At 42.3% G+C, this 15,184-nt stretch overlaps 1 protein-coding gene across 4 annotated transcripts in view; it reads left to right on the plus strand.

Annotated features, from left to right (window-relative positions):
• DIP2B (disco interacting protein 2 homolog B) overlaps positions 1-13,795 on the plus strand; it is a 60,860-nt gene extending 47,065 nt beyond the window's left edge. For all 4 annotated transcript variants that reach the window (XM_042838273.1, XM_042838272.1, XM_042838275.1 and 1 more), the window contains 16 exons: positions 569-770; positions 1,397-1,506; positions 1,661-1,741; positions 2,306-2,429; positions 3,411-3,532; positions 4,076-4,187; positions 4,826-4,935; positions 5,552-5,682; positions 6,249-6,417; positions 7,377-7,547; positions 7,720-7,781; positions 7,903-7,960; positions 8,300-8,374; positions 8,840-9,017; positions 9,203-9,326; positions 9,846-13,795. In XM_042838273.1, coding sequence (XP_042694207.1) covers positions 569-770; positions 1,397-1,506; positions 1,661-1,741; positions 2,306-2,429; positions 3,411-3,532; positions 4,076-4,187; positions 4,826-4,935; positions 5,552-5,682; positions 6,249-6,417; positions 7,377-7,547; positions 7,720-7,781; positions 7,903-7,960; positions 8,300-8,374; positions 8,840-9,017; positions 9,203-9,326; positions 9,846-10,098 — 2,082 coding nt within the window. In that variant the 3' untranslated portion in view covers positions 10,099-13,795. The remainder of the gene's footprint in view (positions 1-568; positions 771-1,396; positions 1,507-1,660; positions 1,742-2,305; positions 2,430-3,410; positions 3,533-4,075; positions 4,188-4,825; positions 4,936-5,551; positions 5,683-6,248; positions 6,418-7,376; positions 7,548-7,719; positions 7,782-7,902; positions 7,961-8,299; positions 8,375-8,839; positions 9,018-9,202; positions 9,327-9,845) is intronic.
• The last annotated feature ends 1,389 nt before the right edge of the window (positions 13,796-15,184 follow it).

Here is a 15,184-nt window from a genome sequence, read left to right on the forward strand (position 1 = left end):
TCTTTAAGGCATATTTTCAACAGAAAGGCAGTAAACAGAAAATAGTTGAAACAGCTGAACAAGCATAGTCCTGAGAAAGTGGAACAAATGGCAAATGCTTACTTTGAGAGCTGCATGCAGGAATGTGGTGAGGTATGCAAACTAGGCAGAGAAATCAGGGAAGTACCTGGTAACCTGAATAATGTATTAGTTGCCTGAGTGCTGAGGCAGACAAAAAAAGAACAGAATGATGATACAGTGGAGAGACAGATGGATAAAATCCTAGGATCAAAATCATGTGATTTTGATCACAAGCAACTGGGTATATTTTGAGATTTTAGTCATGAAAAGTTTAAAAATGAACTTCTGGTATACGGATTGGATTAGGGATGCAAGCAGGCACTTAACTCTTAGCACTGAGTAAGAGTAACCAATGCTGCACAGGTGAAATTGAATGACAGTGACTGCCCTGCTCCTTCAGTACCTTATAAATGTAGTGTTTTGTTTTGTGGCATGGCAGTGAAGCCTGTAAATCTACACCATCTCCAGTAATACCAAAAATTCAAGTGACCTTATTTCCTTTCCGTAGGCAATCGACAGCATTCACCAAGTGGGTGTATATTGCCTTGCTCTTGTGCCAGCTAATACATTGCCAAAAACTCCCCTGGGAGGGATCCACATCTCTCAAACTAAACAGCACTTTCTGGAGGGCTCTCTGCACCCGTGCAACATCCTCATGTGCCCGCACACGTGTGTGACGAACTTGCCAAAACCCAGGCAGAAACAACCAGGTAACCTGAGTCCCTTTTGTTTAATGTTGGTGAATTGAAGCTCACTACTTCAGATACGGGAAGCTGTACGATGCCTGTGACACTGAGTGTCCTGCTTGCTAGAAGCAGGGACTTGTGTTGTTGCCCATGGCTACTTTGTTTGATGCCTTTCTTGGCACGTGGCAGTCAGGAATTCTGATTCCTACTTCTGAGCTCATTGAGACTATCTGCCAATGAGTGGGAGATGAGCCCTGCCTTCTGAACTGTATTATCAAGATTTCATTGCCTCTTCTCACTTGTGCCTGGGAGCAGCAGAAAACCTTTCTGTCTTTGCGTTCAACAGATTGCAGTTCTAGGCCAGCTCCTTATCGTTTATATTACAAGTCCTGACTGCAGCGCAGACCTCAATCCTCCTTTACAAAGCAGCAGCTTTTCTCCTTGTGTTAAGTCTGATTTTTGGGGTAGAGGAAACTTAGTCTGCCTCGTATATGACCAAAGGAAAAGTCACTTTGTTATAAGTTGCTACGAGGCCTCCAGAGCTGTCAGCTTTTGCTTGTTTGTAACATTACTCTGCTGCAGGTAATACTGAAAGACGCCATTCATAGCACGTGAGTGCGTTCTGATTCTATGTGGCTCTTAACCAACAGGTGTTGGCCCTGCCTCTGTGATGGTGGGGAACCTGGTTGCTGGGAAGCGTATTGCTCAAGCCTCTGGAAGAGATCTTGGTCAAATAGAAGACAATGATTTAGTTAAAAAGGTAAATCAGTGTTTTTTACAACTGGAGTATGCAAGAGGAGTTTATCCTACAGTTGAATGCAAGGCAGCAAAGTGAGACAAACTTGTCTCTTTAGTATTAAATAGTATTGATTAAGTAGAGAAACTAGTATTTAGTTACTGCCTCTTTGTTTTAGCACCAGTTCCTGACGGAGGTGTTACAGTGGAGAGCTCACACAACTCCTGACCACGCGCTCTTCCTCTTGTTAAATGCCAAGGTACAGTCACTTTTGGTTTTTTTTTAAGGTCCAGCATGTTATTCAGCCCAAGTTAGAGACTGTGTTTAACATCTTTGCCCACTGCAGTGTCCTCTATTTTGCCTCTTTGTCAGAAGTTGCCCTAGGGTTTCTAACTTAAAGTTGCACCTTTTGAACCTGCAGGTCACTTGTCATCTTAATGCCCGCAGTGGTTTGATGCTTCATTTTAAAACTGAGCGTGTTTGTAGGTCCCACTGGTTCCTGTATCATTTAATGATGTATCCCTGTTGAGTATATTCTGGCAAGGTTCTGGTGCAAGAAGACTTGAACTGACTCCTGGAAGGTAGAATTTTCTAGAACAGATCTAACTCTATTTCTGTCTTTTCCAAATTGTAGTGGATAAACAGCTCAGTGAGCACCAGCAGCAGATAGGTACTGATAACTTGTAGCTATAGACTAATGCTAGTGAGCAAGGTTGTTGGGTTTTTCTGGTTTGGTTCCAGCAGCTGTCTTACTGACACGTGCTGTGCTTGCTGGAAACAAGTGTCAGAGGCTGTGGTTGGAACACTTCTGTCTCTTTTCAAGGGAACTGCTGTGTGTACAGCCACCTGCCTTCAGCTGCACAAAAAAGCTGAGAGAATTGCATCAGTGCTCTGTGACAAAGGACATCTCAATGCAGGAGACAATGTGGTGCTTCTTTATCCTCCTGGTAAGCAAGCTTTAAAAAGAACTGCATCCCATCATGAAAATGCAGTGTGGTGTTTCTTTGAAATTTCATTGAGATCTGGAAGTCCAGGGGGGATCATTGAAACACCAAGATATCAGGGATTCATGACTTGGTGATCTAGTTTTGACTCCATAGAGGGCTGTCCTCATGTCTTGCAGTTGCAGTATCACAACTCCAGCATTGATTCTTTAGTTTTGGAAGAGTGGATTTGTACCTTCTCACTCCTGGAGAGATGCCCTCAGCTCTAGGGATCTTACTGTCTCCTGATGCTTAGGATAAAAACTTTTTTTTTGTGGTTATCAAAGAACTTATGGTATGATGACACTCACTGTAAGATTACTAGAAATGTGTGACCGCACTGCATGTGCTGGAGAAATGCATTATGTGCCCTAACTGAGACCTCTTGGCTCCTGGTCTGTTCAGATCTTGTTTGCCTGAAGTCACGATGACAATTAGCAGCTGTTTATCCAGGGAAAGCTGTGAGAAAGGGCAGGGTGGGTTCTGGTACTGACTGGTGCCGTCACCTTCAGCTCTGCTAGCTGCCTCTTCCACAGCAGTAGGTTGGGAACAGTGGGAAGTGTGGTCTGTCTGCTCACACCTTTATCACTTGGCGTGTGTACAATGCTCACTGCTGATGAGAGGTGCTGTGTATTTCCACTGCCAGAGACTCTGTTTTGAACTGACTGACTTTGGAGTCATTCAACACTGGGATATTATTTTCCTGAACAGTGGATACGGTTTGCTGTGGTCAGTGTTCTCTGCTTTCCCAGCCCCCTGTCCCAAGCTTCCTTAGCTTCCTTGCCATGCTGACCTAACAGTTTGGTCTGCTTATGTTGGACACCTGTGCTGTGGGAGTGAACCTTTTTCTAATGAAAATTTTAACTGATGCTCAGAGAAAACTCCTCAGGGGAAATGCTGGTGTCACCAGGGTGTTGTACACTACAGCCTGTCGTGTCCTTGCAGGCATTGAGCTAATCACCGCGTTCTATGGCTGTTTGTATGCTGGCTGCATCCCTGTGACCGTGAGACCACCTCATGCTCAGAGCCTCACTGCTACTCTGCCCACTGTGCGAATGATCGTGGAAGTGAGTAATGGGGCCTCAGTGTGGCTGGAGCACTCTTGTTTCAGCCTCTCCCATTTGAATAGTTAACACAGCTGTCTACGGTATTTACATGACAGTGGTGAAGGACAGTGTTCTAATTCATAAGATGCAAGAGAGAACCACCCCTCCTATGGAACAGTTGTTTCTGAGGGATACTAATGTGATGGTGCTACCTAAAATTTCGTACCCGTCTCCTTACTGGAGAGTGAAAATCCTGCTATTGATTATTTTCCAAGTCAGTAATCTAGACAGAATATCTCCACATTATAAACAGAGAAGAAGTTAGATTTGGGCTGTTGAAGTAATTTACTTGCTCTAAAGGTTCTGCCCTGGTTGTTTGCTTTTTAATCTGAGTTTGGGGTTTTAATGAAAGAAGTGTTGGAAAAGCCACAGCAATTCATGCGAGTCGACCAGGGAGAAGGTGGCTGCAGGTGGTAAAATATATTCTGTGAATATGAAATCTTGCAGTGAATAACATCTGAAGGAGTTGCTTTTGTCTTGATTAGCAATTGTTTATCTTTTTAGGTCAGCAAAGCTGCCTGTATTCTCACAACCCAGACCTTAATGAGACTACTGAAATCCAGAGAGGCAGCTGGTGCTGTAGATGTGAAAACCTGGCCGACCATCATTGATACAGGTGTGGTCTGTGGACTTGGAAGACTTTTTCAAGTTCTGTGCAGGGGTTACCATTGACTTCCCAAGGGAGAGGCTGTTCCCCATTCCAGATGTTAACCAGATGGCTCATAAGGTTTTGTTAGAATGTTCAGAAAAATGGTGAAAGATAGGAGCCAAGTCTTTGTTTGCTCATCTCTTTTCTCCGTTTGTTGGACTTTTGATGGAACATAATTTTCATGGAAAGCCACATTGCAATAACAGTCATTCCTTGATGACAGCGTTTCAAGCTGTGGTCGATTTACTTGGCCTCCTGGTCTGGCACTGTAGAGTGACTCAGAGGGCATAAGAAGCAGAATATGTTCCTGGACTGATTGTATCTCCTGATACCTGGTCTTGCTTTATCCCTTGGCTCTGGAGTTTAAGAAAATTCAAGAAAAATTAAAATCATGTATTTAAAATGTTTGGTTTATGCACAGAAAAGAATGAATATCTTTTTCCAGGGGAATTTTTGCAAGACTCTTTTTATGTTCTGTGTGTCATCTTTGTAAAATGTTGTAATCAAAAGGTTTATGGTCCACCTCAGTCTTTCTGAAAACTGTTCTTTTTTAAACACTAATTTAGTAATAAAAAATTAAACATGTTTGTTTCTTTCTTGCACAGATGACTTGCCCAGGAAGCGGCTCTCTCAGATCTATAAACCACCTACGTCTGAAATGTTAGCATATCTAGATTTTAGTGTTTCCACAACAGGCATGCTTACAGGAGTGAAGGTACAGTAAAATGCTTCTAGAAGACAAATTGTTTGGTGTCTTGTCTTTGGCTGATAATCCAGACCAGCTCTCCTGCTTACCTCCACCAAAACTGGCTTTGTAGCTTAAATAAAGGCTGTACTTTTCTCTGAGTAAAGCTGTGAATTCCCTGCATGCAATGCAGTGTGACTTCAGACTGAAGAATCAGCTCTGCTATGTAGAAAGTGAGGTCTCTACAGTGGGCATCAGGAGTTCTGCTGCCTCCCACCAGAGAGCAGGCTGACAGGAGAGCAGTGGGTGTGAGGAGCACAGCTGTGTGCTTTTGCTTCTCCCCCCAGCACTAAGAGCAAAATAGGAATGCAATTGACAGAGAAGATGATATGAAACTGAAAAATGAAAGCCTTAGTGTGTCATTAATGATCAGCTCTGTTTGGAGTCTGAGAAGCCCAAAACCTTTCAGCAGTAGCTGTTGTCACAGTTTCTGGCTCATGTGGTTCTGCGATGCTCTGCATCTGCTGTGGGAGATAAGGGAAGAAGAAATGCTATCAAGGCAGTTGGTGTTCTTACCTGCCTGTCTTTACTGTGATGTGAGATTTCAGCAGGATTTCATCCAGTTTCTCTGTCTTTGGTGTTGCAGATGTCCCACGCAGCAGTGAGTGGTCTCTGCAGGGCCATCAAGCTCCAGTGTGAGCTCTACTCCTCGCGGCAGATTGCGATTTGTCTTGACCCCTACTGTGGACTAGGGTTTGTGCTCTGGTGCCTTTGCAGGTAGGACCCTTGAGGGAGAAAAGGGTGAAGGTTAACTCTTGGTAGATTTTAAATGGGAACTAGCAGTCCATGTCTGTAATGAGGCATATATTTTGGCATTATAAAATGACTAACTTGTAGTAAGAGGAGAATTTGTCTTAAACTGACAATAATATGTTCCCTTTTCCTGCAGGTTAGCAAGTTGTTATCCCATGTTGATTATGCACATTTGTGCTGCCAAATATTACTGGCTTCAGAATGCTTCTCTTTCTTGATTATATGTTGCAGCAAGGGAATTTTCTTTCTGTAGATTGTGTGGTTGAGCTGATTCTCTTCCTTTGCTTTCAGTGTGTGCACGCTTGTGTGCACATAAATTGTTGTTCTTGTAAAGTAAGTTGTATTTATAATACATTGTTGCTACAGAATGTGGGCATTGGAGCTATCATCAGTTTGCCTCAGATCAGAGTCCCACAGCTTGCTTGTGGTCTATCAGGAATGTAAGACGAAATGAAAGTATAGTAAATATTAATTTAAAGATTGCTACCTGCTACACAAAAATATATTCTTCTCTTTGATGTTTTTCACAGTGTGTATTCTGGACACCAGTCAATTTTAATTCCTCCTATGGAGCTGGAATCCAATCTTTCTCTCTGGTTATCTACTGTTAGCCAGCATAAAATAAGGGACACTTTCTGTTCCTACTCAGTCATGGAACTGTGCACAAAGGGACTTGGAAACCAAGTTGAAACATTAAAGGTGAGAAATGTTTCTTGACAATTGCGCCACATAAATTAATGCAACTGCTGTAGCAAGTGAAGTGACACGGTTGTTAAAGACAACGCATAATGATGCACAAGCCTGCTGCCCACAGCTTGCTCAGAAAGCAAAAGCAACAAAAGAATGTTTGGAGCCCCAGGAAATTAAAAGGATTGAAATCGAGTAAGGTGCATGCATTGCAGTGTAGGGGGCACATTGCCAAGGAGTGTCAGAGACTGCTGGGCAAGCCCTGAAGAGAGGATGCCAGCAGCAAAATGCTCTGCGGAGGAATTGCTTATATAACAGTCTGCAGTGAAGGCTCAGATCAGTGCATGATGTAAAGCACACACGTTAAGTGCTTGGCTAAATAAAGGGGTTTCCTCCTGGGGGATGAGAGGAAGGAAAAAACAGCTGCATAAAGGTGCTGGAGGTGTTTTCTGCTTGGGGTTTACTGAAATAATTTATGAGCTCCATCTAGAAGGTTAAGGATCAGTCTTGTTCTGTTGGTGGCATAGAGTCCCTCTGCCTTGTGGTGTGTCACCAGTTAACAGAATAACGTACGGGTTTGTAGTGCTCATGCTGTTCAGTGCATTTATGATATGGTTTGGAAGTAATAACGGATTAATGGATTCTGGTCTTGGTTTGGTTAAAGGCTCAGTGCAACCTCCGTAAATGGCTCCACATTCTCACTTGGTTTGGTTTCCATCTATATAAATAGGGAACGAAAGGTGTAATCTTAGCTGACAAGCTCTGCAGAAGCACATGGCACTACGTTCTCTAGCAGAGGAAAGGAGCTGTGCTGATGATCTTGTTCTACCAATGTTTTTAGGCTCTGGTCAGATATTTTACAGTAACAAATAGGAACTGAAAAGAGGACATTGAGCACAAGAAGTCACTTTCTCAGGGGGATGAGATCTCTGCGCAGTGTCCTGTGCACTCATCTGCACACTCTTTTCTAGGCACGAGGAATTAATCTGTCCTGTGTCCGGACGTGTGTGGTTGTTGCAGAGGAACGACCACGGGTTTCTCTCACTCATTCATTCTCAAAACTCTTCAAAGACATTGGCCTGTCATCTCGTGCTGTAAGCACCACCTTTGGATCAAGAGTCAACGTTGCTATCTGTTTGCAGGTAACAGCAATGCTTTCTAGGGCCTGTACTGTCACTGCCATCAGATTTCCATGTTACCAATGGAGAGTACAATGCAAACTTCCTAATCTGAGTGTGATTCTCCACTGTGAGCTTAGCCCCACATGGGCACAAGTTGCCTAAAATATATATTTTTTAATGTTTACTGTTTTAGGGAACCTCTGGGCCTGATCCCACCACAGTGTATGTAGACCTGAAATCCTTGAGACATGACAGGTACAGTAAGTTTGCTTTACGAGTAACTCATCTATAAAATGTTGTAATAGCACTGAGCTACCACTCCTCTCAGTAGATTTCAGCTCTCTTCTTTCCCTGACTGTGTTTTCTTTAATTTCAGAGTACGTCTAGTGGAAAGGGGAGCTCCACAAAGTCTGCTGCTTTCGGAATCTGGGAAGGTAATTTCACATTTCTCCCCTTCCCCTCATGATGCTGACGTGTAGCTGATAGCTGTGGCCTCGTGGCATAGCATGAGGAGTGTTGGTTACACTGCTCCTCTGAAAGGTTACTTCGATTTGTAATGGAGAAGAGTGCCTTACCCGTGTGGCTCTTCAGACAGGAAATACTTTTGTTCTGACAGTGCTTCGTTGTACGTGCCCTAGCATGTTCTATCCATGTTAGTGATTTCCATGGGTGAAACCATGCCTTTGTGGAAACAAATGAACAGCCTTGGTGCTTTAGCTGTGTGTGAAGATAATTCGCAAACTGATTTGCATATTCCTTCTTATGATCTTTAGATTTTACCTGGAGTCAAAGTGGTTATTGTTAATCCTGAGACAAAAGGGCCTCTTGGAGATTCTCATCTTGGAGAGGTAAGCACGGATGTGACTTTTTGGGTAGCTTTTCCTGCTGTCTGCTTCTTGATCTGTGTTCTCTCTTTGATTATCTAAGCTGATGGTAAGCAATACCTGTGGGCCTCTTTAAGTTGAATTACTGCTGGAGCGTTACTGCTTGTATGACTGGCTTCCAAATAATCTAATTTATATTTTGCTCTGCTTATCTCAATAACACAACATGTTCAGTCTGTGTTGAAATTATAAAAATCCACAGGTTTCCCATATCCTCACTTTAATGTTATTAGCAGAGGATATCTGCAAGATCCATTTTTAGGGTGCTTGGCGGTTTGAGCTAAATGTGAAACGTTTTTGGACCTGGAAGGCCTTAGCTTTGTTCATACCTAACGAGACCCTCCTTGTTAGTTTATCGTTTGCGTTATTTAAACACTCAGAAGATGCCCTTTTGTTGTAACTTGCGGATCTGTTTTTCCACTTCTGCAGATTTGGGTGAACAGCCCACACACAGCCAGTGGCTACTACACCATCTACGACAACGAAACCCTGCAAGCTGATCATTTCAACACTCGTCTGAGCTTTGGAGATGCAGCTCAGACACTTTGGGCTCGGACTGGGTACCTTGGTTTTGTGCGTCGGACAGAACTTACAGCTGCCAGCGGAGGTAGGGCAGAAACGAGTCTTTATCTTTCAAATAAAGAGTTTTCTCCCATACAGTGCAATGGATAAGTTCTCATCAACGTATCTGTGTAAAGGAGACACTTGACTAGTATCCAAATCCCATTTATTGTCTGCCTCTTCCTGTTTTTGTTGTGTGCATGCATCTCATTTCTGATTTCTCCTCTCTAGAGCGCCATGATGCTCTGTATGTTGTTGGAGCACTGGATGAAACTCTGGAACTGAGGGGGCTGCGTTACCACCCAATTGATATCGAGACGTCTGTATCTCGGACGCACAGGAGCATTGCTGAATGGTAAAGCAGCAGTGAAAAATGAATTCATCCTAGTATAGATGGAACATAGCAGTGCTTGCGTAAGGATGCAGGATTTAATAAGGAGAAAAAAAAACATAAGCACAAAACATAGACAAATACTTTTTCAGATACTTTTTTTTTGTGTGTGTGTGTTACCATCAGCAAGTGGTGTGATCTCGATATGCATCTCCTTTCCCATCCGTAGAAAAAAATAATACTGGGCTGACTGACTGTGAATCTTGTCTCACAAGCCTTAATTCAAAATAGAAATTACAATTTCCAGTTCTGTGATTACATTTAAGTCGGTGAAGGCAGCAATTAATTCGTTTGTCAGATTGATTTGTGTCTGAACTGATGTTTGACACACTGACACTGGGTATTCGTTGGAGTTGTGCTACTTGGTAATGCAATGCAAATCAGGTGGTAAATGCTATCTAAGGAAAAAAATTCGGAACTCTGCATTTTTGTATTTGTGAAAATAACTCGGTTTTCTGTTTGTTTGCTCTTTGTAACTTTCAGTGCTGTATTCACGTGGACCAACTTGCTCGTGGTCGTCGTGGAGCTGTGTGGCTGTGAACAGGAGGCCCTGGATTTAGTTCCTCTGGTTACAAACGTGGTCCTGGAAGAGCATTATCTCATTGTGGGAGTGGTGGTGGTGGTTGATCCCGGCGTTATTCCTATCAATTCCAGGGGGGAGAAACAACGGATGCATCTCCGTGACAGTTTTCTGGCTGACCAGTTAGACCCCATCTATGTTGCTTATAACATGTAGTGTGTGGGGGAGCGATGCTCAGAAACTTGATGGCTCCACCAAACGACAAAGGGTGGCCGTAGAAACGAAGCTGGTGAAAATTACTAATACTTGATATAAAGTTTGAGATTGCTGCCATATTCCCTTCATCTCATCCTGTGATACTAAGATCACATGAACTACCAGTGGAAAAAAGGAAATGTGGTAGACAATGGAAAACATTCGTAACGGTTTACTGAAATATTAGCTTTATAGCAAATGCAAAGTTGACAAGCATGTGAGCTACAAAATTCCTAAGGCCTTTACAGTAGTGTTACTTTTTTCATCTGTTGTACATATTTGTATTTTTATCTAATACTGTTTTAGGATTCTCTGAGGGGAGGGTTTATTTAGTTAAGATAATAAACTATTAAGAGGAGGGTCATTGGAGTTCTGCAGTTCCCTACTATATAATGTACTTTGCATCTGTACTGTAGCTATCCATTCTGTGGGATCACACAACTTATTTAAAATCGTGCCATGACCAAATCAATAACTTACGAAATCTAAGAGTTACTTATTCAGATAGATATTTCTTGAATTTAAAAAAGAATTTTGCCTATATTTTAAATATGTAAATATTATTATACATAATTCACTTAGATAGAAAATTAACTTGGGTAATGATGACAGCTGAAGGTAGAAATTAAGGACAAGTAACTTTTGTGGTCCTTAGCATAATTGCATTCGGTTAGACAGCTGATGTGAGATATGAGGATCTCACACAAGTTTTCTTCTTTCAGTATGTAGTCTTTTATTGCTGGCCAGAAGCGTGTCGTAGCACATAGAAACCCATGATTTAAAGGCACATCTTCCTAAACGAGGCTGAGATATTTAAAGAGTTGCATTGAACCTGGTAGAAATCGCAGTGCTGAGTCCAAAACGCTTGACTGAAATGATGCACTGGAGTTACAGTCTCTGCCTCCACTCTGAAACCTCGTGTTTAAAGGAGGAAAAAAATCCTATGGATGAACACGCAGCTAAATTCACTGTTTGTGCAGTTCAGTCATTATTCCATCCAGTTCCCTTGGGGGTATAGCAAGAATCACAGTAGATGAGCTCTGCTGTAAGCTGGGAGATGATGACCCAGATTCCTTCCAAACGTTCCCTGGAAGCAGTTTGATATTTCTGGGGTTTTGGCCGAGAGCAGTTCTGCTACTACAGAAGGAGGCACAAAAATGCAACAGCAGTTCTGGTAAACGCATCGTTAACGTTAGTATCCCAACCTTCAGAATGCTGTGTTAGCTTTCACACTGGTCAACAAAAAGAAGCAGAAGCTGTAGAGCAGCGGGTCCAAGTTCTTCCTGCTGCAGGGAGCGACTGCACGCTGGGCTGAAGGGAGAGATGGCGTTTAAGCTCAGACTCAGAACAACCTTTATTCAAGTAATCCTGAATAATATTCTAAATTCCTACGGGTGTTAAGGAAATATGATTTTGGAAGCAATGAGAGTTGATACCAGATATTGCAGCAGGGTTTTTTGAGTCAAATGCGGTATACAGTGTAAATAAACTTGTTATTAAAATGCTCCTCATTACCTCGTCCCAAATTTGTAGGTGGTTTTTAAAAGGTTTGTAGGATGAGCTTTGAAGATCCTGTGGCAGTTATCAGCGCAGAACCTGGCGGATCTGTAAGCAAGTCACAGTTTGGTTCTTGAACAATTCCTGATGCATTCTGTTAGCTCTGAGGGCAGGAGTACTGCAACGGAGATGGGAAGTTCTGAACATTTTTGGAAAGTATTCAGTGCTGAAATAGAAACTGCAAGATTCTGCGGCACGTCTCGAGTTGAGTTGTTTGCAAACGCTTCGGTTTATAAGTGTGTATCAGTTTGTTTGTTTTTCCCTATCTGCCCCTGTAATGAGACAGCATTGCAGATGAAAGTTCCGTGCTGTTGTGCTGCTGCATGGATGTGACAGGTTTTCTGCCGCTGGTGCCCAGTTCCTTACAACATGCATCCTGAAATACCTTTACATGAAGGTTTGTATGTTTGGTTTTGACAAACTGGCCACAGTGTAGGGACAGCAACAGGTGTAACTGTGACTAATACAGTTGGTACTGCAGCTGCTTACTTCTGGTGTGAAGTGCACTGAAGTTGTTCTTCTTCAGCCAGTGAAGTGGAGAATCTCCTTGTTTTGCTGTGAGCCACTTTTTTTGATTTTTCTTGCACAGCAAAGCAAACTGCGGTGCAGCTTCACTTTGTTGTTGTGTATTTCAGGAAAAAAGCAACAAAGGGCCATTTTCTTACTGAGATTAAAGCTTTGGGGAAGTTGTTTCAACAAACCCCTTGTTTGTTCACAGATATGGATTTCAAGTGCAGATCTAGTACTTTATTGTACTTCCCTTTTTTCTTTTCAGAAATAAAAAGCGGATCCATTAATCTGATCAGAGATTCTCAGTACATGGCAAATTGACTTTGTGAAATGGAATTTTTTTGAATGGCACACCTGACTTTTTTTTTTCCTTTGGTCTTTATATGGAGAAGTATTTGGTAGTTTCTCAAATTTTGGGCTTTTGTCTCACAAGCTTACTGCGTGCTCTTAATCTTTCTCTCCTGGTATATTACATTTCTTTGAGAACTAAATTTACAGTCCTGTCCTTAGAACAAGATAACATTCTACTCTTGATTGCCAGTAAGTGATGTATAAAGCTGGCTGGGTTTGATTTCATTGAATGCTTTTGTCTGTGTTTGGTGCAGTGAAAAACAGAGTGTTGGAGAGGAAGAAGTACGGAGCTGTGAATCTGGAAACCCCGATTTCTAACTCCAGCTCTGCTAATGACTTGCCACAAGGCCTTCAACAGGTCATTTCACTCCTTCAGTTTCTTCATCTGTAGATGAGGATATTACCTAATCCTTACAACATCCCTGTGAGGTAACTAACTGTACAGCACTAAGTGCTAAGTATTTTTCATTGCTAGCCTCTTTGAGGTCAGGGTCAGTTTGTTCTTCCAAACTGATAAATGATTATTTGATTGTCTTGGGAGGGCTGTCAAGAGATGTGACCATTTCACTTTCAAATGCTTGCTTGGTGTCTTTCCACATGAGAACTGAGATATTTAACTTCACTAAACTTGCAGGGCCACTGAAGGTTCTGATGTCACGTGTTCAGGTTCAGAGTTGGGTTCTGTTCCATAACTGCTGAATCAAGTGTTGAGTCCCAAGCAGCAGACTTCCCGTGCTTGTTTGGCTTTGCAGCTTATCCAGTTGCAGAGGACAAATAATTTCCTCTTGCCGTCTGTCAGATTCCAAGCTACCAGCTGCAGTGAAACTTAAACTAGGAATTTTTACCAGTTGGAACTAAAATATTTTGTATGTCTTACTGTTTATGAATACTCCCTAAGCAAAATGTGTTGGGTACAGGTAATTTCGAGTCCTGTTTCGTTAACATTTGCACTGCATTTCTGGTTTAAATAAATGTAATTAAGATGTGTCATACTAACTGTCCTAAAAAGGTTGTAAAAATGATCAACTCTAGCCCTAAATGCAATTTTTCTTTAATTTCTGTCAACCTATTTACCATTGTCAAATTCAGATTACAGCATTATGTAATTATGTAAAAAGTTTTTATTTATTTAAAATTAGATTAGATATACATTTTTAAATTTAACATCTGGCTGGACAGTGTTCCATTAACGCATTGATTGTGTTTCCTTTGTCTTGTGTTAATAAATATTGATGCCTGATTGCTCGTTTAGTTCTTTATCTGCTGTTTCCCTGAAGGATTTTGTAAAGAACCAAGATTGTTCAGCACTTAGTGCCCGTGAAAGGGAGAACTTGTATTTTTGTTTGTTACTTGACATAGAAGTGCATGAGGCCTGCGCCTGTGAATAGCTGAGCTCCCTGCACTCCAGTGGCAATTCCCATCAGGATTTGGGGGTTTCTCTTCACTGGAAGAACAAAGCAATTGTGTAAGGCTCCATAGTGAGCTGATGAGACGTGCCCTGGTGGCACTTGGGATTGAACACTAGAATCTCTGCTGTCAAAAACAGTGGAACTTTTAAAATCAAGATTTACTTAACATCTACGTGTCTTTTAAGGTACGGTTTATTACCAGTGAGGATGTAATTATGATCATCTAACAGCAGCTACCGTTGATGTACGTGCCACTTAGTGGTTACGTGGCTCTGGGTAAGAATACACACACACGTTATTTACTACAAATGCCAGTTTTACAGTGGTTTCTCCTGTTCACATTTTGTTTTAAGTAAATCTTTATTAATATTGGGAAACCTCTAAAAGAAAATGAAAGAGAAAAAAAAATATCTTGTTCAATTAATGAAGCTGAAATAGCTAGTAAATCTTTTCATAAATGTTAGATTTGAGTGATCAGATTTCTTGGGTGTCTGAAGATTCTTGTTTTGGCTGTCACAGCTGTGGCTCAGGCATGTTATGAGATAGGTAAAACACTGAAGTTGTCCTCAGGAAGAGGAATCCTGAGAAGGCCAAGCTTTTGCTGTGGAGGGCGTTCCCACCTCCTCCATGCCCACATCAACTCCTGCCTGGGGGGTTTGGTTGACTTCTGTTGGTGTTTCTGATGGGGTGCATCGTAACAAAGCAAAGCGGTGGTGCTTACAGGGAAACTGAAGGTTGGAGCCTGGCCCCAGCACCCTGATCCTGGGAGCAGGGAATTCCTGGGCATTCTCCTGGCCTCCTATGATATCCGATGGCACAGGCAGGAGCTGGTATCACCTATTCAACGGCTGTGATCCCTGGCACCCATCCGATAAGGAGCTTCTCTACAACGCTTTCATATTGCACCAAAGCTTTGATCAGAACCCTTTCAACGCTGCTTTTTACGCTTGGTGCTGGAACAGCAGTTAAACAGCAGTTACAGACATCGAACATCAGGGAGGGACTGCCAGGGGCAAACAGAGAATGGAATTTCCCTTATGTGCTGTGAGAATCGCTGTGAAAGGCCGCTGCTACCCCACAGCCTTTTGTCGTAATGACAACTGTGAGCAGCAGAGGGAAAACCCTAAAATCGCCCCGGGGTGGTCAAAATCCTCCCTGCTCATGGACGTTTGACCTTAGTTAAGACTAAACCTGCCTGAAATTCCTTTTCATAATAGAAC

The sequence above is a fragment of the Centrocercus urophasianus genome, unplaced genomic scaffold, assembly GCF_019232065.1.
Source record: "Centrocercus urophasianus isolate 14NV4802_14NV808 unplaced genomic scaffold, USGS_Curo_1.0 seq_75, whole genome shotgun sequence".
In the NCBI taxonomy this organism is placed as follows: Eukaryota; Metazoa; Chordata; class Aves; order Galliformes; family Phasianidae; genus Centrocercus; species Centrocercus urophasianus.